This window comes from Cinclus cinclus, chromosome 14 (genome assembly GCF_963662255.1).
Source record: "Cinclus cinclus chromosome 14, bCinCin1.1, whole genome shotgun sequence".
In the NCBI taxonomy this organism is placed as follows: domain Eukaryota; kingdom Metazoa; phylum Chordata; class Aves; order Passeriformes; family Cinclidae; genus Cinclus; species Cinclus cinclus.
This window is the reverse complement of record NC_085059.1, coordinates 5,047,116-5,070,855: the sequence shown is the minus strand read 5'-3', so window position 1 is coordinate 5,070,855 and position 23,740 is coordinate 5,047,116. Positions and strand designations below refer to the sequence as shown.

General features: G+C 55.5%; 3 protein-coding genes across 3 annotated transcripts; all 3 read left to right on the top strand.

Moving 5' to 3' along the window:
• The first annotated feature begins 56 nt into the window (after positions 1 to 56).
• Positions 57 to 2,856, top strand: LOC134049778 (protocadherin gamma-A2-like). Its single transcript, XM_062502450.1, has 2 exons — positions 57 to 2,519; positions 2,842 to 2,856. Exons 1-2 carry the CDS (start codon positions 57 to 59, stop codon positions 2,854 to 2,856), a joined length of 2,478 nt encoding a protein of 825 aa, XP_062358434.1.
• Positions 2,857 to 5,868: 3,012 nt separating this feature from the next.
• Positions 5,869 to 14,991, top strand: LOC134049777 (uncharacterized). The gene is made up of 7 exons (XM_062502449.1): positions 5,869 to 5,930; positions 6,537 to 6,857; positions 6,901 to 9,343; positions 9,906 to 10,019; positions 11,359 to 11,569; positions 11,638 to 14,219; positions 14,920 to 14,991. Exons 1-7 carry the CDS (start codon positions 5,869 to 5,871, stop codon positions 14,989 to 14,991), a joined length of 5,805 nt encoding a protein of 1,934 aa, XP_062358433.1.
• A 2,863-nt stretch (positions 14,992 to 17,854) lies between these two features.
• Positions 17,855 to 23,258, top strand: LOC134049776 (protocadherin gamma-B5-like). The gene is made up of 3 exons (XM_062502448.1): positions 17,855 to 17,888; positions 18,902 to 19,039; positions 20,389 to 23,258. The coding sequence occupies exons 1-3, from the start codon at positions 17,855 to 17,857 to the stop codon at positions 23,256 to 23,258; spliced, it is 3,042 nt and encodes a 1,013-aa protein (XP_062358432.1).
• The last annotated feature ends 482 nt before the right edge of the window (positions 23,259 to 23,740 follow it).

Genomic DNA, 23,740 nt, shown 5'->3' with positions numbered 1-23,740 from the left:
AACGCTAAACGGAGGCGGGGAAGGTCTGGACGTGCTGCTGCGGTGCCGCGGCGGAGATGTTCTCGGCGAGGAGGCGCTGGGGCCGGGGGCAGCGAGCTCTGCTCTGGGTGATCCTGCTGGCGGCGGGGGAGGCGGCGTGGGGGCAGCTGCGCTACTCGGTGCCCGAGGAGATGCCCAAGGGCTCGTTCGTGGGCGACGTGGCCAAGGACCTGGGGCTGCAGCTGCCCGCGCTCCAAGACCGCGGCGTCCACATTACAGAAAGAGGTAGGATACAATACTTCTCTCTGTATGGGAAGACGGGACATTTAGTGACTGCGGAGAGGATCGACAGAGAGCAGCTTTGCCGGCTGGTGGAGAAATGCGTGCTGCGCTGCGAGCTGATAGTGGAGGGAGAAATGCAGGTTTACCCAATCGAAGTGGAAATCACGGACATTAACGACAACGCGCCCAGGTTCCGAGAGACAGAAACAGAGCTAAGAATGAGCGAGACCACAGCTCCGGGAGCGCGATTTCCACTTCCCGGGGCTCATGACCCTGATACGGTTCTGAATTCCCTGCAGAGCTACGATCTGAGCGGTGACGAGCACTTCTCGCTGGCCGTGCAGGCGGGCCCCGGCGGCGATCAGCGTCCCGAGCTGGTGCTGGCGAAGGCGCTGGACCGGGAGGAGGCGGCGTTTCACGAGCTGGTGCTGAGGGCGAGTGACGGCGGCGATCCGGCACGGACGGGCACGGCTCGGATCCGTGTTACAGTGGTGGATGCGAACGACAACGCGCCGGTGTTCAGCCAGGCGGAGTACACGGTGCGTGTGCCCGAGGACGTGCCCGTGGGCTCCGTCCTCGTCACCGTTACGGCCACGGACGCTGACGACGGCTTGAATGCGCACGTGAAATACTCTATAAAGAAAGCGATCGACATGGCATCTGATATTTTCCATCTGGATACTGAAACGGGAGCGATCACGCTGTTGCGGAGCCTGGATTTCGAGGAAGGCAATTCCTACGAATTGGAGCTGGAGGCACATGACAGCGGAGCTCTTTTCGACACAGCAATAGTCACGATCTCTATAACAGATGTGAACGACAATGCGCCCGAACTGACAGTATCATCAAAGCTGGACGAGATCTCGGAAGATGCCCAGCCGGGAACTGTTGTGGCCCTCCTGCACGTCCAGGACCGGGACTCGGGGGCCAACGGCAACGTGCGCTGCTCTCTTGAAAAGGACGTCCCATTCCGGCTGGAGAAATCTTTTGACAATTACTATCGCGTGGTGACAGCGGGCGAGCTGGACCGGGAGCAGGTGTCGGAGTACAACGTGACGGTGCGGGCGGCCGACGGCGGGTCGCCGTCGCTGCAGAGCAGCGCGGTGCTGGCGCTGCGGGTGCTGGACGTGAACGACAACGCGCCGGTGTTCGCGGAGGAGCGCTACAGCGCGCGGCTGGCGGAGAACAACGCGGCGGGCGCGCTGGTGCTGACGGTGCGCGCGACGGACGCGGACTGGGGGCAGAACGCGCGCGTGCGCTACCGGCTGTCGGAGGGGCGGGTGCGGGGCGCGCCGCTGTCGTCGTACGTGTCGGTGCAGGCGGAGACGGGCGCGCTGTACGCGCTGCGCTCCTTGGACTACGAGCAGGTGCGCGAGCTGCGGCTGTGGGTGCGCGCGGAGGACGGCGGCGCGCCGGCGCTGAGCGGCAACGTGTCGGTGCTGCTGCTGATCGCGGACGAGAACGACAACGCGCCGCAGGTGCTGTACCCGCCGCCGGCCGCGGCGGCGCGGCGGGGCTCGGGCGCGGCGCGGTCGGTCGTGGAGCTGGCGCCGCGCTCGTCGCCGGCCGGCGCGCTGGTGGCCAAGGTGGTGGCGGTGGACGCGGACGCGGGTCAGAACGCGTGGCTGTCGTACGAGCTGGCCAAGGCCACGGAGCCGGGGCTGTTCCGCGTGGGGCCGCACAGCGGCGAGGTGCGCACGGCGCGCTCGCCGCTGGCCCGCGACGCGGCGCGCCACAGCCTGGTGGTGCTGGTGAAGGACCACGGGCGGCCGGCGCTGTCGGCCACGGCCACGCTGAGCGTGGTGCTGGCCGAGAGCGTGGCCGAGCTGCTGGCCGAGCTGGGCGGCGCGGCCGACGAGGCGGCGGCGCCGGGCGAGCCGGCCGGCAGCCTGACGCGCTGGCTCGTGCTGGCCGTGGCCGCCGTGTCCTGCCTCTTCCTCGCCTTCCTGCTGCTGCTGCTGGCGCTGCGCCTGCGCCGCTGGCGCCGCCAGCAGCTGCTGCCGCCCGACAGCGGCGCCTCCTTGCGCGGCGTGCCCGTCTCGCACTTCGTGGGCATCGACGGCGTGCGCGCCTTCCTGCAGTCCTACTCGCACGAGGTGTCGCTCACGGCCGACTCGCGCGAGAGCCGGCTGCGCTTCTCGGCCGCCGCCGCCTGCTGCGACACCCTCCCGGCCCGCCCGCTGCCCGACGAGCCCGCGCCGCTGCTCGGGGACGAGGACCCTGCCGCCGCCCTTCCCGTCGATCCCGCCGCTCCCTCGGTGAGTTTCTCTGCACTGGTTTTCTCCTAGCGCTTTCTCTTGATGATGCCCTGCTCTTCCCGCGCCGTGCCCTCTGGCTTGTCTATGAGATTTGGTTTAAAAACAAGGTGACGTTTCATTCGGTGACTTTCTGAAGACTCGTGTCCGTTGTTGTTTTGTGAACACGGCGTCGGTCCTCAGATTTCCAGTTTGTGAAGAAGGAAGGAGGGAGAAGGCTGCTCTTGGCTATCTCTTGGTTAGGTCGGAAGTTTGGTTATTGTTCAGATTCCAGGTATTCTTCCTTTATGTCCCATGTGCTATGTGCTCTCTGTGTTCCTGTTAGTACAAGATCTTCTGAACGGATGTATCGCATTATTAAGAAATTCACCCTTTTAGCAGGCTCACGTGTCTTCCCAACAGCACCTGTGCTTGAATAGGTTGAATGTGTCGAACAAAATGCTGATGGCTTTGCGTGGAACTTGTGTGCACGTTGCTCTCAGCCTTTATCGTTGTGCATGGTGCATAGTGGGGGTCAGCAGGAAAAGTCTTTGCGTTATCCATGCTTTGATCTTTGTCCGCAGCAAAGGATTGCGCCAGGCACCAAGTATTCCCACCGTGGTCCTTCGCTTGCATAGGTTGGTCTGCCGAAAATGAAGGTGAACTTTCGTTTAAGGGTGTTCTGTTGGCATTTGCTTCTTTCTGGAGTAGCTTGGGGGCGTGGTGGATGCAGGGCCTGAAAGTTGTTGGGAGCAGCAGGAGAAGGGAGACTGCCCTTGGATGGAGATTTTCAGAGCAGGGCTTTCTTTTTTTTTTTCATCCAGTGCCAGACTGTAACTGTGCTTCAAGACATGGAACACTGGTTGTCTTGCTAGCTTCTTGTGAATGGAAGGGTTAAGTTTTGAGGACATTACCTTTAGGTTATTAATAGGATCCGTTTCTTTGCTTAAGTACATGCGTTTATTTTGTTGGGGCTTCTCTGGGTGTTGTAACTTCCCCTTTCTCCTTTCATTCTGCTCTCGGCCTTTATGTTCCCCCCTGATAATGCACATTAGCAAGAATAGCAATCGTCTATTCTGTCATCTTTGAGCCGCATGTAGAGGAATGGTCCGGGCAGCATTGATAATATCAATCTGCTTGTCAGGAAGAGGAAAGATATAACCTGGATGTTATTCTCCAGGTGGGATTCCCGATTCAGGGTCAGGGTCCTTCCTGTGGATGACTGTTACTGAGCACAGATATACATTTTACATTCAGGTCTGAGAGTCATCTCCTCCCACTTGGCTCTGTGCTGTGATAGGATGTTGGTGTCTTTGGGCAGATACTTGGACAACTGGGCCTGTATCTGAGCTATATATCGGTTGTGCACTTGAGAACACTCTTTATTTCTACTAAGAAGAGAAATCTCTTTACATGCATCCATGTTATAATTTTTCTTCTCTGTAAGGAGGACCCGTGTGTGCAAGACATTTCCTTCAATGGTGACTTTCTGCAAAGATAGCATTCTGTGTTTGTGATGTTTGGGCAGGGTGAAAAACCCTGTCAGTCCTGAAACAGGGTAGGTAAAAGTTTTGCTCTGGTACAATTTGGGATGTGTAAAAGATGCAAAGATGATGGAAAAGTTCATGTTTATGTATTTGTGATTTGAGGGACACTGTTATACTTCTGTGTCCAAGCAGATTACACAGTGGCTGTGGTCCTTGGTGTGAGCTCCTGTGTAAGTGTCCTGGAGATCTTTCACTAATCAGATGCACTTCTGTGTACTTGCTGCAGTTCACATGCTCTGAAATGCCAGGGCTTTGAGCCTTGTAGAGAAATGTACCTCTCCTTTCAGGTAAACGCCCATGGCCCCATCCTGGTGCAGGTTAGAGGTATTTTGTGTGGGACACTGGCCTTTTGCTTCCGTGTACTTGCCAGTTATGGGGTTAAAAACCCAATGGAAGTTGTGACAGGTTAGGGAGGAGTGTTCTGAGAGCTGGCTGTGAAGGCCGGTTAAGTGGCACAGGGGCTGTTATTTATTTGCTTCTTTCATTGTTTGGTGCACATTTGCAATATCCCACAGTGTTAATTTTTTCCTTGGTTGTGTTTTTGTAGGTTATTCTGCTTTTTTAAACAGATAACTGAGTGATGGCCCCATGGCAAATGCTGTACCTGGAGGTATTTAGGAGGAGCTAACTGGGTACTTATTACCCACTAAATATCTGAAATCCGTGCCTAGTCTGCCTGATCATGTGGCAGAGGAAGGTGTGCAGGTGAAAACTTCTTCCCTCACTTGTTCTCTTAGGGAACACTTGCAGAGATAGGAATTGAAGAAATGCTCTTGCTTGTCACGTACCCATGGCACGAAGTGAAATACGAAGCAGGGTAAGGAGAGGTTGTCTGTGCACCTTCTCTTCCAGTAGAGTCCATCTGCTGAGTTGGAAGATGCATGATAGCCATGGGAGCTGTGAAGTGTGTGTGGAGAATCTTGGGGGTGCTGTGTGTGAGGAGTACTGGTGGAGATGTGGCATGAGCAGCGTTTGTTGCCGGCCTTCTCTAAATAAAAGTGTTTTATTTTCTGCTGTCACATGCTTTCCATTCAAAGGGGCATGGTGCAGGTGCAGCAGTTTTTTCATGAGAAGTGGCAGAGTCATGTACCTTTTAAGAAGCTCACGTGCTGAAGAAATGTGATGTTGCCTTTGAGGTGATGCTTTGAAGACTGGCTCTTTGATTGATCTGCTGATCAGTTCTGCTCTTTACTACATTTTACATTTGTTCAAAGAACTGGGATGTGCAGGATAATCTCTGCATGCTTGCCTGGTTTTGAGAAGCCTTGTGTGCAACTCTTCTTCCAATGGTGTCTCTCTGCAAAGTTATCCTGTTTTGTGATAGTACTACAGGGAGAAGTGTTCTGTCTGTCCAGAGACAGCGTGGGTGGAAGAGGTCACTGTGGTGTCGTTTGAAACGACTTTAAAAAGCGAGTAAATATTTCATCTGTCCTAGCTGCTAAAAGAGGCCTACAAATCTGATCCCATCCATTTTCCTGGAATGATTTTCTAAAGACATCCATACTGCATTATCCTCTCCTGACACGTTTTGCCAATCAAGTAAGATTAATACGGGTCATAAAATGCAAGTGTTTGTTTATCAATGTGTTGTGTGTTAGTGCCTCTTGCTCATGCTACAGCAGTTGTGAGAGCCAGGAGGTGTGAGAATTCTGCTGCTTCTTTTCAGAATCTTGCTCTGCAGGCAAATGTACTTCAACTATTGGTGAGATCATAGTGCACTATTGTCCAGGATATGATTCTCTAAATGATGAGAAGGTCAGAGCTGAATCTGCCAAATCTATATGGTTGGTTGGAGGACTTTAATGTTTTACTTGAGACGAAGTACAATGCAATTTGAGCAGCTCCTGCTCGATCACATGAACCTAAGAAATGTCATTGCACCTGACCCGTACATCTCTGTTGGTTTCTAATTCCGACACTACTAGTGGTCATGAGCTACCTTGTCTTATTTGGTCTAATGTGGAAGGTCAGGTCTGTTCCATTTGTCCAAGAACAGGTGCAGTCGGCACAGACACCTGTGACATTTAGGGCTGTAAATGGGAAAGGGTTTCCTAGGCCTGTGTGTGCTCACTGAACCAAATGTCTGTAGTCTGAACCTGCAAAACCACCTCCTAAGGTACTCTTTATCGCACAGAGGTGGACACAGTGATTGATCAACGTCCATTAACACGCAGGCAGCTTTTTGGTCCTATGAGATCTCATTGTGGCTTTGGGAGTTCCCATTTTCAGCCCTTCACGTACGGGGAGGAGCAACAAGGGCATTACGTGAATGCAAACAAAAATGCAAATCTGATTCTTGTCTCTTAGCATACAGAGATAAATCTTTGCTTTAGCTTGAGTTGTTTGTGCGGTCAAATAGCGGCAAGGAAATGAACACGAATAAAGCGCTTCTTCGCTTGGTTTTTAGGAGTTGGGAAAGAGGCCAGAGCCGGCTCAGGCGCTGAGCCCCGCCCAAAGCCGGGCCCCCTTGAGCGCGGCCATCCGGCGGCTGCAGCGGCGCGGCGGCGCCTCCGGGTGTCGCTGTTGGCCGCCGCCGAGCGGCGCTGGAGCCGCCGCCGCCGCCGCCGCAGCGTCCTGCCCCCGCAGGCTGCTCGCTCGCCCGGCGCCGGCCACAGCGGCAGCGGCACCGGCGGCAGCGGCAAGAGGCGGCGGAAAGCGGCGGAGAGAGGCGGAGAGAGGCGGAGAGAGGCGGGCAGCAGCGGCGTCCGAGTGCGGCCCGAGCGGCCTCGCCGCGCTGCCTTTCGGCGATCCGTGCGGTGTGCGGCGAGAGCGGCCGGAAGGGAGCGGCGGGGCAGCGGCGGGAGGCAGCGGCGCGGCGAGCTGTGGCGGCGGAGAATGGCGGTGAGGCTCGGGCGGAGGCTCGGCACGGGCGGCGGGCGAGCGCTGCCGGCCGCGGTGCTGCTGTGCCTGTGGTGGCGGGCGGCGGCCGAGCGGGTCCGCTACGCCATCCCCGAGGAGCTGGGCAGAGGCTCGCTCGTGGGGCCGCTGGCGCGGGACCTGGGGCTCAGCGCGGACGAGCTGCCGGCGCGCAAGCTGCAGGTGGCGTCTGGCGGCAAGAAGCAGCTGAAATACTTCACGGTGAATGAGGAGAACGGGAACCTGTACGTGAATGAGCGGCTGGATCGGGAGGAGATGTGCGGCGCAGCGGCGACCTGTTCTGTCAGCTTCGAGGCTTTAGTGCAGAACCCACTGAACGTTTTCCACGTCGAAGTGTCCATCCAGGACGTGAATGATAACTCTCCCGTCTTCAGCAAGGGCGATCTGCGTCTCGATATTGGTGAATGGAGTGTTCCCGGTGCTCGTTTTCCTTTGGAGATGGCACGAGATGCAGACGTGGGAAAGAACTCACTCCTGACTTACCAGCTCACCAGCACTCCTTCATTTTCACTGTCCATGAGAGAAAAGCCGGGTGGAAAGAAGCAACCGGAATTAGTGCTAGAGAGAGGATTGGACCGAGAGAAGCAGAGCTCCTTTGAGTTGGTGCTGACAGCAGTGGACGGCGGGGAACCAGCGAGGTCCGGGACAGTCCAGGTTCGCATAAACGTGACGGACGCAAATGACAACCCACCCGTGTTCAGCAAAAGCGTCTACGAGGCGCGAGTTGCAGAGAATCTGCCGGCGGGGTCGCTGGTGCTGCGGGTTCGTGCCACAGATGCGGACGCGGGCACGAACGGGCGAGTCTCCTACTCCTTCGGCAACGTCCCAGAAGGAGTCCGCTTGTTGTTTGCCGTCGACAGCGAGAGTGGTGAGGTCAAGACAGTGGGTCCTCTCGATTTCGAGGAGGAAAATAAATACGTTTTTGTCTTAGAGGCTACAGACGGCGGAGGGCTCACTGATCACTGCGAAGTGCAGATCGACATCACGGACGAGAACGACAACGCGCCCGAAATCACCATTCTGACACTGTCGAGCCCCGTGCCCGAGGACGCGCCGGTCGGCACCGTGGTGGCCTTGCTGAATGTGAAGGATCCGGACTCTGGGGAGAACGGTCAGGTGTGGTGCGAGCTGTCGGGCGAGGCGCCGCTGTCGATCGTGGCGTCGGCGGGCGGCTCGTACAAGGTGGTGACGGCGAGCGCGCTGGACCGCGAGCAGGCGTCCGAGCACCGCGTGACGGTGGTGGCCCGCGACCGGGGCAGGCCGGCGCTGCGGAGCAGCAGGGAGCTGGCGCTGGAGGTGTCGGACGTGAACGACAACGCGCCGGTGTTCGAGGAGGCGGCGTACAGCGCGTACGTGGCGGAGAACAACGCGGCGGGCGCGCTGGTGCTGCGCGTGCAGGCGCGGGACGCGGACGCGGGCGCCAACGGGCGCGTGAGCTACTGGCTGGCGGGCGGCAGCGCGGGCGCGGCGGGCGCGGCGCCGCTCGTGTCGGTGGAGGCGCGGAGCGGCGCGCTGTACGCGCAGCGCTCCTTGGACTACGAGCAGTGCCGCGAGTTCGCGGTGGCGGTGCGGGCGCAGGACGGCGGCGCGCCGGCGCGCAGCTCCACGGCCACGGTGCGCGTGTTCGTGCTGGACCGCAACGACAACGCGCCGCGGGTGCTGTGGCCGGCGGCGACAGCGGGAGGGGCCGCGGCGGCCGCCCCGACGGCGTTCGAGGTGGTGCCGCGCTCGGCCGAGGCCGGCTACCTGGTGGCCAAGGTGGTGGCGGTGGACGCGGACGCGGGGCGCAACGCGTGGCTGTCGTACGAGCTGGTGCAGGCGTCGGAGCCGGCGCTGTTCCGCGTGGGGCCGCACAGCGGCGAGGTGCGCACGGCGCGGGCCGTGTCCGAGCGGGACGCGGCCAAGCAGCGTGTGGTGGCCGTGGTGAAGGACCACGGGCGGCCGCCGCTGTCGGCCACGGCCACGCTGCACGTGGTGCTGGCCGAGAGCTTGCAGGAGGCGCTGCCGGAGCTGAGCGAGCGGCCGGCGGGCGCCGAGGAGGCGGCGGCGGCCGAGCTGCAGTTCTACCTGGTGCTGGCGCTGGCGCTGCTGTCGGCGCTCTTGGTGCTGAGCGTGGCTCTGGCCGTGCTGGCGCGGCTGCGCCGGGCCGGGCCGCCCGCCGTGCTGCGCTGCCTGGGCGCGCAGCGCTTCTCGGTGGCCGGCGCCGCCTTCCCGGCCGACTTCTGCGAGGGCACCTTGCCCTACTCCTACAACCTGTGCGTGGCGGCGCCGGCCCGCGCCGTGCCCGAGGCCTCTTGGCCCCCCCCGCCGCCGGTGCCCGTGCTGTCAGCGGAGGAGCTTCTGGGCGGCGAGTCCTGCGAGAAGCCGAGCCCCGACGACAGCGCTATTGTGGATGAGGTGCCCACTGAGCCGGGAGCAGCTCAGGTCTGTAAAGCGTTAACTCCTTCTCTTTTTGCGGTCTTTCGGCTGTGGTCCCTTTTGTCCTTGTTTTCTCTTGGTAATGTCAGTTGGGTGGTGTCATTAGTGTGTCGGTGTGGTGGCTTAAATTTTTAATTTCTCCTTCGTTAGAGCCACCGTTGAGATTGTCTGAGTATAATTCCCCTTTGAGGTAGTACTTGCGCTTTTTCATGTTTCCCGGTGTCTTGTTTTTGTGAGTTTGACTTTCCTTAGTCCGTGGTGGATTGAAATGAGGAAGGGTGTATCGCACCTCTGTGGAGATCTGGATGGAGATTGTAATGGACTTGATCCCTCCTTTGTCCAATGTTCAACTTCAGCGGAGAGCTTTTGTCTTTTACACTTGAACTCTATAAATTAGAATATTTTTACAATATTGAAATCAAATCCGTATTCGGTGGAAGGAGAATGGATGAGTCTACTTGAAGGAATCGAGTTTAAAAAGAGAGCACTGAAACTTGGTGTTGGAGCATTTTCCTTCCTGACTGATTTTCTCAGAAATGGTGTGCTTGGAAGTCGTGGGTAGCTTTAGGCGGTGTCCGTGCTGTCTGCGGTGGAGCTTCTGGGCGGGGATTCCTGCGAGAAACCGAACCTGAGTAGTGGCGCCGTGACGGGAGGGTTGCCCGCCGAGGCTGAAGTACCTCAGGTGTGTAATTTCGCAAGCGCTTTTTCTGTGAGCGGTATCTAAGAACGTGGTGGTGGAATCCGGTTCCTTGCATTAGTTCTTTGCTGCGGCGGTTGTTGCCGTTTCATATTTCCCTGACGAGTGAAATCGTTATATTCCGTCTGAATTTTGGCCGCGGCAGATGCCACAAGGCACTCCCTGCCTCGTTAGTTGTGGTGAAACTCTTATTTCTCTTAATCTGTAGCTTTCGTTATGTTTCTGAGTCGAGTTATGCCTTGTCATCGGCTATTGTTTTCAGTATTTCAAAATTTAAGGAACAACGTTACTTCTCCTTGTTAATTGTTATTTCTCGACGAAATATATTCGAACGTGATAGATAATTAAAAAAAATTCCAGTCTTAAATGTAGCTTTGATATTGTTGTACCATTGGAAGTTAGTGTGCGGCTCCCTAAATGGAGGATATATGCATGTATCGTGTATCCTAACATCTTTCGGGAAAATGGTGTCACAGAGACTCTACAACAGCGGGACGGGGTAATTTTGGATTTCAATACTAAAACAAAGGGAAAAAAAGCAAAAAAAGGAAGCGAAAAGCTGAAAGAAAAAACAAACAAAAAACCAAAACCCACACAAAGAAACTCCAAACCCTTTTTTGTGTATTTCAAAGTATCTTTTTACTAATTTATCCCTTTTTCCAATTCATACATCCTTACAGAATTGTGTTTTAGGTATGTTCTAGTATTTCGTTCTGTTTAGTTGTTTGTTTGGTTTTTTTTTTTTTAATTTTTCTGAAATTTCCCCTAAAAGAGAATGCATAGGCTTGATCATATAGGAGTTTTTTTCCTAACATGAATGATTCCATTGTTTTATGGCTCATTGCTTTCTGCTTCTGAGTTACTCTGCGTAGAAGAACCAGGTGTCAGCGCAGCCTCAGTAGGATGTAAAGCTGTAAGGAAGAATTCCGAAGTGATGTCTGGGCTGAGGTCAGGGTGGTTCTCAGCAGCCTTAGATGTGCAGCTGAAATGTAAGAAAGTCTAAAATTTTAAGGGAGTCTCTATATTGCGGCATTCGAGGATAGAACATTTCAACTCTTCACAAGTATTTCACATAATACATGGCGCTCTTTTGACTGCAAAAATGGCTGAGGAAAAGGTCCTTGAAAAAGGACTGGTATAAAAATCTGTGGAGTTGAAGGAAGGAGATTGTTTCGAGGTGTAAAAAGCCAATACTATATTCTGCATGCCTATTGGAAGAGCGTGGTATTTTATCAGCTTAAGGAACTGTTATCCGGTGCTGTAGAAATATCACAACCCCTAAAGATGTATTCAATGTGCGTGGGGATGGGCTGGATGACCGAAGAAGAGCTGGATGTTAGACAAGTCGAGGAAGAAGGTCCGCGATGCACGGGACCCCACGTCTCTGGGGTTTCTGTCCCGTTCCCGCGAGTTCTCCGTGGACAAGGAAGCACCGCAGCGCTCGGTGCTGCAGTGCCGGGAGGAGGCTGCGGGCGCCGCTGTTGACCGAGAGGAGCGAGAGGAAGCTCGGAGCGCTGCAGCCCCGCCCGCTGCGGGCCCGCTCCATCACTAGATCGCTGCATTCCTGGATCGGCAACCCGGCGATCTGCTGTCGTCTTCACAGTGCAGACCCGTGCTACGGAGCCGGTGAGCAGAGGATCCGCTGCGAAACCTCAGCAAGAGCAGGTACCTGAGCAGCAGGCTGCCGTTCCTCAGCGGCAGCGGGGAGCTGCCACGGCGGAGATGTTCTCGGCGGGGAGGCGCTGGGGCCGGCGGCAGCGAGCTCTGCTCTGGGTGATCCTGCTGGCGGCGGGGGAGGCGGCGTGGGGGCAGCTGCGCTACTCGGTGCCCGAGGAGATGCCCAAGGGCTCGTTCGTGGGCGACGTGGCCAAGGACCTGGGGCTGCAGCTGCTGGACCTCCGAGATCGCGGCTTTCGCTTAATAGAAAGAGGTAGGACGCAGTATTTTGCTCTGCATGGGAAGACGGGACATTTAGTGACTGCGGAGAGGATCGACAGAGAGCAGCTGTGCGAGCGTGTGCAGCAATGCGTGCTGCGTTGTGAGCTGATAGTGGAGGGGGAAATGAAGTTCTATGAAATCGAAGTGGAAATCACGGATATTAACGATAACGCGCCCAGATTCCGAGAGACAGAAATAGATCTCAGAATGATCGAGATGACAGCCCCGGGATCGCGGTTTGCACTGCCAGACCCTCATGATCCGGACTCTGGCCGGAATTCCCTGCAGAGCTACGAGCTGAGCGGTGACGAGCACTTCTCGCTGGCCGTGCAGGCGGGCCCCGGCGGCGATCAGCGTCCCGAGCTGGTGCTGGCGAAGGCGCTGGACCGGGAGGAGGCGGCGTTTCACGAGCTGGTGCTGAGGGCGAGTGACGGCGGCGATCCGGCACGGACGGGCACGGCTCGGATCCGTGTTACAGTGGTGGATGCGAACGACAACGCGCCGGTGTTCAGCCAGGCGGAGTACACGGTGCGTGTGCCCGAGGACGTGCCCGTGGGCTCCGTCCTCGTCATCGTCACGGCCACGGACAATGATGAAGGGGTGAACGGTCACGTGAAATACTCATTTAAGAAAATCACAGAGAAAGAGTCGAATATTTTCCATCTGGACTCTGAGACTGGAGCGATCAGTCTGTTGCAGAGGCTGGACTTCGACGACGGGGCCTCATACGGGCTGGAGGTGCAGGCACATGATGCTGGAACACTTTTCGACACGGCGAATCTCAGAATAATCGTGACAGACGTCAACGACAATGCTCCTGAACTGACCGTATCCTCAGCCCTGTCAGAGATCTCTGAGGACGCCCCGCCCGGGACGGTGGTCGCCCTGCTACACGTGCAGGACCGGGACTCGGGGGCCAACGGCGAGGTGCGCTGCTCGCTCGAAGGGGATGTCCCGTTCCGGCTGCAGAGCTCCCACGGCGGCTACTACAGCGTGGTGACAGCGGGCGAGCTGGACCGGGAGCAGGTGTCGGAGTACAACGTGACGGTGCGGGCGGCCGACGGCGGGTCGCCGTCGCTGCAGAGCAGCGCGGTGCTGGCGCTGCGGGTGCTGGACGTGAACGACAACGCGCCGGTGTTCGCGGAGGAGCGCTACAGCGCGCGGCTGGCGGAGAACAACGCGGCGGGCGCGCTGGTGCTGACGGTGCGCGCGACGGACGCGGACTGGGGGCAGAACGCGCGCGTGCGCTACCGGCTGTCGGAGGGGCGGGTGCGGGGCGCGCCGCTGTCGTCGTACGTGTCGGTGCAGGCGGAGACGGGCGCGCTGTACGCGCTGCGCTCCTTGGACTACGAGCAGGTGCGCGAGCTGCGGCTGTGGGTGCGCGCGGAGGACGGCGGCGCGCCGGCGCTGAGCGGCAACGTGTCGGTGCTGCTGCTGATCGCGGACGAGAACGACAACGCGCCGCAGGTGCTGTACCCGCCGCCGGCCGCGGCGGCGTCGCGGGGCTCGGGCGCGGCGCGGTCGGTCGTGGAGCTGGCGCCGCGCTCGTCGCCGGCCGGCGCGCTGGTGGCCAAGGTGGTGGCGGTGGACGCGGACGCGGGTCAGAACGCGTGGCTGTCGTACGAGCTGGCCAAGGCCACGGAGCCGGGGCTGTTCCGCGTGGGGCCGCACAGCGGCGAGGTGCGCACGGCGCGCTCGCCGCTGGCCCGCGACGCGGCGCGCCACAGCCTGGTGGTGCTGGTGAAGGACCACGGGCGGCCGGCGCTGTCGGCCACGGCCACGCTGAGCGTGGTGCTGGCCGAGAGCGTGGCCGAGCTGCTGGCCGAGCTGGGCGGCGCGGCCGACGAGGCGGCGGCGCCGGGCGAGCCGGCCGGCAGCCTGACGCGCTGGCTCGTGCTGGCCGTGGCCGCCGTGTCCTGCCTCTTCCTCGCCTTCCTGCTGCTGCTGCTGGCGCTGCGCCTGCGCCGCTGGCGCCGCCAGCAGCTGCTGCCGCCCGACAGCGGCGCCTCCTTGCGCGGCGTGCCCGTCTCGCACTTCGTGGGCATCGACGGCGTGCGCGCCTTCCTGCAGTCCTACTCGCACGAGGTGTCGCTCACGGCCGACTCGCGCGAGAGCCGGCTGCGCTTCTCGGCCGCCGCCGCCTGCTGCGACACCCTCCCGGCCCGCCCGCTGCCCGACGAGCCCGCGCCGCTGCTCGGGGACGAGGACCCTGCCGCCGCCCTTCCCGTCGATCCCGCCGCTCCCTCGGTGAGTTAGTCATGCCGGATGTCAAAATTTCGTTCAGCGACGCTTTGGTTCGCCTTGCTACGGGGTATTGCGCGTATATTTAGTTGTTTCCGGAGATAGAAGTGATGCTTTTCCGCGGTGCATCGTTTATTCTCGTCTTTGATTTTTATCTGCCGCCTGATCCTTTCTTATTTTGTCCCTTTACTCCTATATTATAGTTTTCCTCTCTGTCTTTGCTGTCCCATATCGACGTATGGCATTGTTAGTTAAGGCAATTTTGCATTATTAGCAGAATCAGATGTCTTCCCGACAGTACTTGTGTTCGACTGGAGTGAAATATTTTTGAATGAGATGCTACGTCCTTTAAGCCATTAGTCCTCTCAGCCTTTTGTTTTTCTCATGGTAAGCCAGTGACCAAGAACTGTCCTTGCATTCATCTGTGTTTTGGTTTTTGTGCGCCTTGCGGAGGAATGTATGTTGCTGCGTATGAAGGGCCAGTGGAGGAATTAGCAGAGATGTTTTGCAGTTCCTATTTCTTTTGCATTTAGCATTTTTTAGGATCTGGAAATTGGTTGGCCTGAAAATTATTCTTGTGGCAAGAGCTGTGATAGTAGAGAAGCAAAGAGATTCAGGTTACAGGTGACAGGGTGAGGAGAATGCCCTTGTACAGATTTCCACCATCTCAGTCTCTCCTAGAGTACTGGTCCTTTTTGCTTTGCAGAAGTTTGAAATTTCTTCACAGCTCTCTAATGGCCAAAGAGATGTATCCTTCACCCTCACTACAGAGATCTAAAGACAGCTCTGTGAAATCCATGGTGTGATGATGTGTGTTGAAGGGAGTGGTCTAAGCCAGAAGGTGACTTCCATTTTCTCAAAGAGGCTTGACTAGAAGAGTTTATTCCAGCTGTACTGGGAGCCCTGGATGTTCCTTTCTGTGTGTTTGCAGGTTGATGAGATGTTTCTAACTAACGGCTTAATTGTGCAATTATGGAAATTGCCATAATGTGAGTTTTTGGAAGTTTTTGAATTTATTCCTTGCTGAAGACTGAAATTTGTCTCTGCTCCAAGTGCCATAATCTAGAAGAGCTGGATCTGACCTCTTGTTTTCTGCATGCTTTATTGTTATGTTCTGAAAGTGAAATGAGTCTAAAGATGTCTTACTTTTAATATCATACTGCTCATTATCTGCCTGGTCAAGGAGTAGCTTCATCAGTCTGTTTTCTTGTACTATGATATTTCCCGTGAATGGCACTTATTGAGTGTCAGCATACCCTGAATGCCAAGGTGTGAGAATAACATATCTTCCAATTTTCAGCAGCACAATTTGCTGAAGTAGGATGATGGTGTCTTTGAGATGCTACTCTGATGACTGGGTTTTCATCAGATGTGCATGTTGCTTACACAGTTCAGGACATTTTAAAGTTCTTTGAAGCATCATGATGAGCAGAGATACATCTTTGCATGCATGCATGGTGTGATCCTTGTTCTCAGTAAAGAGAAGTTGTGTGTGCTACTTTTCTCTCATGGTGTCTTGTAAAGATCTAGCGACTAAAGACACTTGCTCTGGTTGATTAGAAATAACTGACACATGTGAAGATGATGTAGCAGTTCAGTTTATCTCAGTTGTTATACGAGGCCCACAGTAATGGTTGTGTGCATTTTCCCTTCTTTATTGTCCAAAGAAACTACACTGGGATACAGTGGTTGTGGTCTTTGGTGTGGGCTTTGTTGTGAATGTTCTGTTGACTTTTTACAGATACTCTGTACATAGTCTCTTTTAGATACTCGCTTAGATACTTAGATACTTACTTAGATACTCTTTTAGGTACTCAGATACTCTCTTTTAGATACTCTGCTTGAGCACCTCCCACTGAAATATTAAGGTATTGAAGTTTGCTGAGGGAGGCGCTTCCCAACCTTGGCGGTGTGCAGTGCACATTACAGATGTCTTCTTCTGTGCATCTGCGAGTTTTATTCCATGTTCTTGCAGCTCATGAGGGTCAGAGGACCCTTTGTAAGTTAAGAAGTGCTGAAGATCAGAGTCCTGGGGGCTGTGTGTGAAGGTCTCTGGAAATACACAAGGAATACAGTTTGCCCTTTTCCCTGACCAGTGCCCAGTTGTAGCATCAGGCAATGTGAGTTTCATCATCCCAAAATATTTAGCTTCATGACACTTTATTCCACCTATATGGGGAGCCCTGGGAGGTTCTCCTTATGAGTTTGCATCTTTTCTTCAATCCTTAACTAAAGCTTAAATATGTACTTACAACAAATACCATGGTGGAAGATTTGGGAAGATCAAACACTTCACTTAGAACCTAATAAATACTGGAATTATGTAGCTACTCTGAGCGCTCATCTGGAGCTGTATGGTATGATCCCTTCCACTGTGCATGATTTAACTTGTAGTCTCGCTTGATCTAATGAGCTGAAGGTGGGCCGTGTGGAAGATGACGTCTGCCAGAGCTGCCGACTGTCCTGTACATGCCTTTCATGGTTTCAGATCTAAAGGAAAAAACGTCGAGAGGTGCCTTTCTGCAAAGCATCACTTTAGTAAACACTCTTTCTTGTCAAATATTCATGGTGAGAAGTCAGTGGCAAATCAGTGAGAGACTCGCCTCAGAGCAAGAAAAGAGGGGATTGCATGCTCCACTTGGCTCAGAGTGCTTTCACAGCATTTCTAGTGCCAAGATCTGTGCCACCTGTAGAACTTCCCCTTCTCCTGTATCCCAAACAGATACAGACTTAGATGGACTTGTCTGCAGACCTATCCATGGAAGCACAAACATGCTTCAAAGACTCTGTGTCTAAGAACTGTCACTTTTCCCGTTGTATGTGCTTGTAAGACTGTGGGAAAAAATGGTATATATAACAAGTATATGAAGTATATAAAAAGTATATAAAGTCTTGTCTTAGGTGTACTGAGCTTTTTCCAGCCTTGACCAACCGTCAGATGTTGTTAATGGATCTTGCTCATGTAAGTAACTGCTGGGGTTTTTTTAGCATTTAAACTGTTTGTTTGTGGAAAATGGAGGGCATGGGATGGTAGTTTTGTTAGGAAATTGTGGTTTGGGGGCTTGAGCATTTCACATTCCTTGAAATGAGAGTGAGCAGAGAAGTTCGTATTTGTGGACCTGTGCTGTGATCTTTACTCTCCATAAGGAGCAGTTGTGTGGGAAATATATTTTGATGGTGTCTGTTGGCAAAGTGGTTTCTGTTGGGTGGTGTTTGAACACACTGAAGCCTTCTGCCTGCACAGAGATAAGGCAGGTAAAAGAGTTTGCTGTGGTATAGTTTGAAGAGTGTGAAAGGCTGGTATAAACATTCCATTTCCCCTGTTTTTATCCCCGTAGTTACGGTCCTGTGCACTTTTCTTGTTTTCTGAATAAATTGCTTAGAGAACCACACTTGTGGTCTTTGGTGTAAAGTCCCATGTGATCCTCCTGTGTACTTTAGGCAAGGTAGATGATGCTTCCTGTGAACTTGCTATAGTTGACATAGTCTGAAATGTTAAGTCACGATTCTTCTGTGGCTTTCCTATTCCTTTCGTGTTTCTTATGTTCTACAAGTAGGCTTTGGCTTGGCTCATAGTCCCAGAAAGTAGAGATCTGTTCAGATTATCAGGCCATGGGAGGTGTTCTCATCCATGTTCATCCATGGAGGTGATCGGCTGCCAGCAGAAAGACTTTGGTACACCCTTATTTCCCTAGAATGTCACAGAATTTTGTGTTATTTTGCTTGTGGCTGATGTGCAGCCAAACACTGGGTACTACCCGTAGTGCAACCAAAATTTGTGAATGCAGAGCAAGGAAGGCAAGGGATTTGCTCAGAACCAGGAAAAGAGGGGTGGATCAATGTGTTTTTGGATGAGCAGTGGTTTGGTTTCATGCCTGTTGCCAAGGCCTGTATAATTTGTCTTACGATCCTGATTTGCCCGATTTGAAAGGCAATGGCAGTCCTCTGACAATAAGGTGTTAGAACGTGTGTACCTGGAACAATGATATCTGAATAGAATGGCTTGTGATTCTTGTGTTAATCCTCCGTTATCCACCTCTGTGTCTCTGGAACATTATGATACACAGTTTTCTCACAGTTGTATTTAACACTTCCTTTCAGGACTTTGTTTCCTGGAAGGTCATGGTTCATTTTCCCCCTTTCTGGAGAAAAGACATTTTGCATTGGAAGATGCAAGTGTTGTTTTGCAGCAAAAACTCCCTTTAATCACCTAAACGAGGATTTTTGTTGTAAAGCAAATGAAGAAAAAGCAAAAAAGTAGTCTCTCATATTTTCTCGTAGTATAGGAACAAGGCCCGTTATAAAGTGTGTACATTTAGGGAATTTTATTTGTAGGGAAGGTAACAGGCCACACAGTGGAAAAACAACACGAGAGCTGATGATGACTTCATGAAATGAAATTAGATGTGTACCATCCAATTTGTTTAGCTTGTGCTTAAGAAATTACTCGTGCCTTGCTTTTTGTTTTGAGTGCGACCTCGGGGTATCTGATCTCATGTGAAAGGTCCCATCTCTTCCTATTTTCCAAGTGCAGGTGGAGTTCACAGAGTTGTAGACAGTATCTCAATGCCCAGCTGGAAACTACCAATGTGTGGTGTCTTCAAGGGGCTGTACTTGGACCAATATATCCAACATCTTTATCAGTGACACAGCTAATTGGATTGAGAGTACCCTCTCCATGTTTGCAGATGACACCAAGCTAAGTGGTGCCATTGATTCAGTAGAAGGATGGGATGTCATCCCCAGGGACCTCGGCAGTCTGGAGGAGTGGGTTCCTGTCATCCTTATTAAGTTCAACAAGATCAAGTGCAAAATCATGCACCTGGGTCAGGGCAATCCCCTTTCCGTACAAACTTGAGGGACTGAGAGCTTTGGAGGAGGATTTGGGGTCCTGGTGGGTGACAAATGGGATATGAGTTGGCAGTGGGTTCCTGCAGACTAGGAAGTCAATCATATTCTGGGCTGCACAATAAACAGTGTGGCCAGCAGGACAAGGCAGATTTTCTGTCTTCACTGTGTTTTTGTGAGACCTGTTAAAGTATGTTCAGAGAAGGAAAACAAACATTTTCAAAGGGATGGAACACCTCTGCCATGTAGATGGGCAGAGAGAAGGTCTTGAGCGTGAGATGAAAAGGAGCTGGGAAGAACTTATTGTGATGTTTGCTATATAAAATGCATAACAGAAATGTGGAGAGATGTTGTATCCGTTAGTTGTTGGGGTGATAGCAAGTAAGGGAGCAGGAAGGGCCTTATGCAGGGGTTTCACAGAGATGTTTATTTGAGCCACGTGTGTGCATTGTCCATGGTTTAGAGAACAAAAGGCCAAGAGGGGCTGAGGGGGTCCAGGTTAAGAACCCTTACAGACCAGTTACCAGGGGACACGGGGGTGTCACAAGGGTGGGGTTAGGGCACGGGCCAACAGGAAAACAGGGTGGGAGTGACCGAAAGGCTGACGGACAGGGAGAGGGCACAGGGCTGGAGGCGTCTCCTTTTCCTTAACTGGGAATGCCTCTCTGGGTCTCCACAGAGAGAAGCTTCTGCTAGGGCCCATCTTGATAGGATAAGGTCAATAGTTTGAAAAAGAGAGAAGGTAGATTAAGCCTGGTCATAGGTGAAACATGTTTCTCAGTGAGAGTGGTGACATACAGGAGCAGGTTGACAAGAGAAGATATTGATGTACCATGTTTGAAATGGTTCAGAGTCTCGATGGAAGGGGCTTTGAGAAACCTGAGTAGTGAGGTGTAGACTACACGACCATAAAGATTGCTTCACAGCCAAACCAGGACAAGGGAGAAAAGACGTTTGCTTCAATGTGTTACAGAATATTATTGACTATTCCAACGCAACTATAACCTTATGACTATTAATTTTTCCCAATTAATATAACAATTCAAAATATACCGCAGCGCTAAAGAGCTTTTAAAGTCTTCCCCAGCTATACGGTCGCTTCTTCTTCTGACAGTTTCACCTCGATTTTATTAAGAGTAGCTGATTTTACTCCTCTGGCATATTTACTTCCGATTGTTCACTGCAACAAAAGGAGATGATCTGAAAGTATGGAAAACGCCTACTCAGATTTAATCGCATCTGCTTCCGCGCTTGTTGATTGTAATGAAGGAGAGAGCCCGGAGCCGGCTCAGGCGCTGAGCCCCGCCCAAAGCCGGGCCCCCTTGAGCGCGGCCATCCGGCGGCTGCAGCGGCGCGGCGGCGCCTCCGGGTGTCGCTGTTGGCCGCCGCCGAGCGGCGCTGGAGCCGCCGCCGCCGCCGCCGCAGCGTCCTGCCCCCGCAGGCTGCTCGCTCGCCCGGCGCCGGCCACAGCGGCAGCGGCACCGGCGGCAGCGGCAAGAGGCGGCGGAAAGCGGCGGAGAGAGGCGGAGAGAGGCCGGCAGCAGCGGCGTCCGAGTGCGGCCCGAGCGGCCTCGCCGCGCTGCCTTTCGGCGATCCGTGCGGTGTGCGGCGAGAGCGGCCGGAAGGGAGCGGCGGGGCAGCGGCGGGAGGCAGCGGCGCGGCGAGCTGTGGCGGCGGAGAATGGCGGTGAGGCTCGGGCGGAGGCTCGGCACGGGCGGCGGGCGAGCGCTGCCGGCCGCGGTGCTGCTGTGCCTGTGGTGGCGGGCGGCGGCCGAGCGGGTCCGCTACGCCATCCCCGAGGAGCTGGGCAGAGGCTCGCTCGTGGGGCCGCTGGCGCGGGACCTGGGGCTCAGCGCGGACGAGCTGCCGGCGCGCAGGCTGCGGCTGAGCGAGGAGAAGCAATACTTCACGGTGAATGAGGAGAACGGGAACCTGTACGTGAATGAGCGGCTGGATCGGGAGGAGATGTGCGGCGAGTCGGTGACCTGTTCCGTCAGCTTCGAGGCTCTGGTGCACAACCCGCTGAACGTTTTCCACATTGAGGTGTCCATCGAGGACGTGAATGACAACTCCCCGACCTTTAGCAACGCTGTTCTTAAATTTGATATAGGGGAATGGACTCCCGCCGGTGCTCGTTTTCCCCTGGAGGGTGCCCAAGACTTTGACTCAGGGAGCAATTCGCAGCTGACTTACCGACTCACCAGCACCCCGTCTTTCTCTCTGGTCATGAAGGAGAGCCCTGATGGAAGTAAGCAGCCCGAATTAGTGCTGGAGAAAGCGTTGGACCGGGAGAAGCAGAGCTCTTTTGAACTGGTACTAACGGCGGTCGATGCCGGAGATCCAGTTAGATCCGGAACTGTTAAGATTCTCGTCAATGTGACAGACGCCAACGACAATCCACCCGTGTTCGGGCAGGATGGGTACCGTGCCAGATTGCGGGAGGACGCTGCCCCGGGGTCGAGAGTGTTAAACGTCTCCGCCTCCGACGCCGACAGCGGCAACAATGCTCGCATAACTTACGGCTTCGGAAAAATGCCTGCCAAGGTGCTTCAGAAGTTTATAATGGACGCGGAGACGGGAATGATCACGCTGAAAGAGGCTTTGGACTTCGAGGACACGAGAGGCTATACATTACTGGTGGAGGCAAGGGACGGTGGCGGTCTGGTGGCACAGTGCAAGGTGGTGGTGGAGGTCCTGGATGTGAATGACAACGCGCCCGAGATCACAATTTTGTCTCTGTCGAGTCCAGTGCCCGAGGACGCACCGGTGGGCACCGTGGTAGCCGTGCTGAACGTGAAGGATCCGGACTCGGGGGAGAACGGTCAGGTGTGGTGCGAGCTGTCGGGCGAGGCGCCGCTGTCGATCGTGGCGTCGGCGGGCGGCTCGTACAAGGTGGTGACGGCGAGCGCGCTGGACCGCGAGCAGGCGTCCGAGCACCGCGTGACGGTGGTGGCCCGCGACCGGGGCAGGCCGGCGCTGCGGAGCAGCAGGGAGCTGGCGCTGGAGGTGTCGGACGTGAACGACAACGCGCCGGTGTTCGAGGAGGCGGCGTACAGCGCGTACGTGGCGGAGAACAACGCGGCGGGCGCGCTGGTGCTGCGCGTGCAGGCGCGGGACGCGGACGCGGGCGCCAACGGGCGCGTGAGCTACTGGCTGGCGGGCGGCAGCGCGGGCGCGGCGGGCGCGGCGCCGCTCGTGTCGGTGGAGGCGCGGAGCGGCGCGCTGTACGCGCAGCGCTCCTTGGACTACGAGCAGTGCCGCGAGTTCGCGGTGGCGGTGCGGGCGCAGGACGGCGGCGCGCCGGCGCGCAGCTCCACGGCCACGGTGCGCGTGTTCGTGCTGGACCGCAACGACAACGCGCCGCGGGTGCTGTGGCCGGCGGCGACAGCGGGAGGGGCCGCGGCGGCCGCCCCGACGGCGTTCGAGGTGGTGCCGCGCTCGGCCGAGGCCGGCTACCTGGTGGCCAAGGTGGTGGCGGTGGACGCGGACGCGGGGCGCAACGCGTGGCTGTCGTACGAGCTGGTGCAGGCGTCGGAGCCGGCGCTGTTCCGCGTGGGGCCGCACAGCGGCGAGGTGCGCACGGCGCGGGCCGTGTCCGAGCGGGACGCGGCCAAGCAGCGCGTGGTGGCCGTGGTGAAGGACCACGGGCGGCCGCCGCTGTCGGCCACGGCCACGCTGCACGTGGTGCTGGCCGAGAGCTTGCAGGAGGCGCTGCCGGAGCTGAGCGAGCGGCCGGCGGGCGCCGAGGAGGCGGCGGCGGCCGAGCTGCAGTTCTACCTGGTGCTGGCGCTGGCGCTGCTGTCGGCGCTCTTGGTGCTGAGCGTGGCTCTGGCCGTGCTGGCGCGGCTGCGCCGGGCCGGGCCGCCCGCCGTGCTGCGCTGCCTGGGCGCGCAGCGCTTCTCGGTGGCCGGCGCCGCCTTCCCGGCCGACTTCTGCGAGGGCACCTTGCCCTACTCCTACAACCTGTGCGTGGCGGCGCCGGCCCGCGCCGTGCCCGAGGCCTCTTGGCCCCCGCCGCCGCCGCCGCCGGTGCCCGTGCTGTCAGCGGAGGAGCTTCTGGGCGGCGAGTCCTGCGAGAAGCAGATCTCGAGCAGCAGCGTCGCCGAGGGCGAGGTGCCCACTGATCCCCACGCACCGCAGGTTTGTAAGTCCTTGACGTTTTTCCTCTCTGAACCATTCCCCTACGGCGTGGTATAGGCAGTATTCTCATGAGGGTTGCTTTTTATTTTCTGGATCTTTTCGTGCCCTTTTGCGCTTTCCCAAAATGCATTAAATCGTGCCATGTCTAGCTACTTTTGCTGTCTTCTAGTCTTCACAAATGGCAATTACAGCCACATTAGCTTTTAGACTTGTATGGTTAGAGCGACGTTCTTTCCTTTCTATTTCTGCTCCATGAATGGTATGTAGAGGTTTGAAATTCTTTTTATTAATCTCATATTCTGGCTCAGTTTAATGCTTTTCCCTGGGAAAAAATTATGTCTGAATTGCTTTGTGATAGTAGGAGGCGGATCCTTATTATGTAAAATGAGACGTCCATGAGGAGTTTGTATTTGAGAACCTTCATTCCTGGCAGTTTTTGGTTTTTTTTTTTCGTCGTAGCTACGTTTATTGACTTTTAGTAGGTGGAGAAAACCCGCTGGTAAATGTTTTTATGCTGTATGACTTCTGAGAGAAAGTTG

Bases quoted from the DNA above. Each gene is read 5' to 3' on its own strand.
- LOC134049776 (XM_062502448.1), top strand. From the start codon at position 17,855: ATGGAGGTGATCGGCTGCCAGCAGAAAGACTTTG. The intron at 17,889-18,901 runs GTACACCCTTAT...CCATGTTTGCAG, and splicing joins CTGCCAGCAGAAAGACTTTG to ATGACACCAAGCTAAGTGGT. The intron at 19,040-20,388 runs GTCAGGGCAATC...GGCCCCCTTGAG, and splicing joins GTGCAAAATCATGCACCTGG to CGCGGCCATCCGGCGGCTGC.
- LOC134049777 (XM_062502449.1), top strand. From the start codon at position 5,869: ATGCAATTTGAGCAGCTCCTGCTCGATCACATGAACCTAAGAAATGTC. The intron at 9,344-9,905 runs GTCTGTAAAGCG...GGGTAGCTTTAG, and splicing joins CTGAGCCGGGAGCAGCTCAG to GCGGTGTCCGTGCTGTCTGC. The intron at 10,020-11,358 runs GTGTGTAATTTC...GGATGACCGAAG, and splicing joins CCGAGGCTGAAGTACCTCAG to AAGAGCTGGATGTTAGACAA.
- LOC134049778 (XM_062502450.1), top strand. From the start codon at position 57: ATGTTCTCGGCGAGGAGGCGCTGGGGCCGGGGGCAGCGAGCTCTGCTC.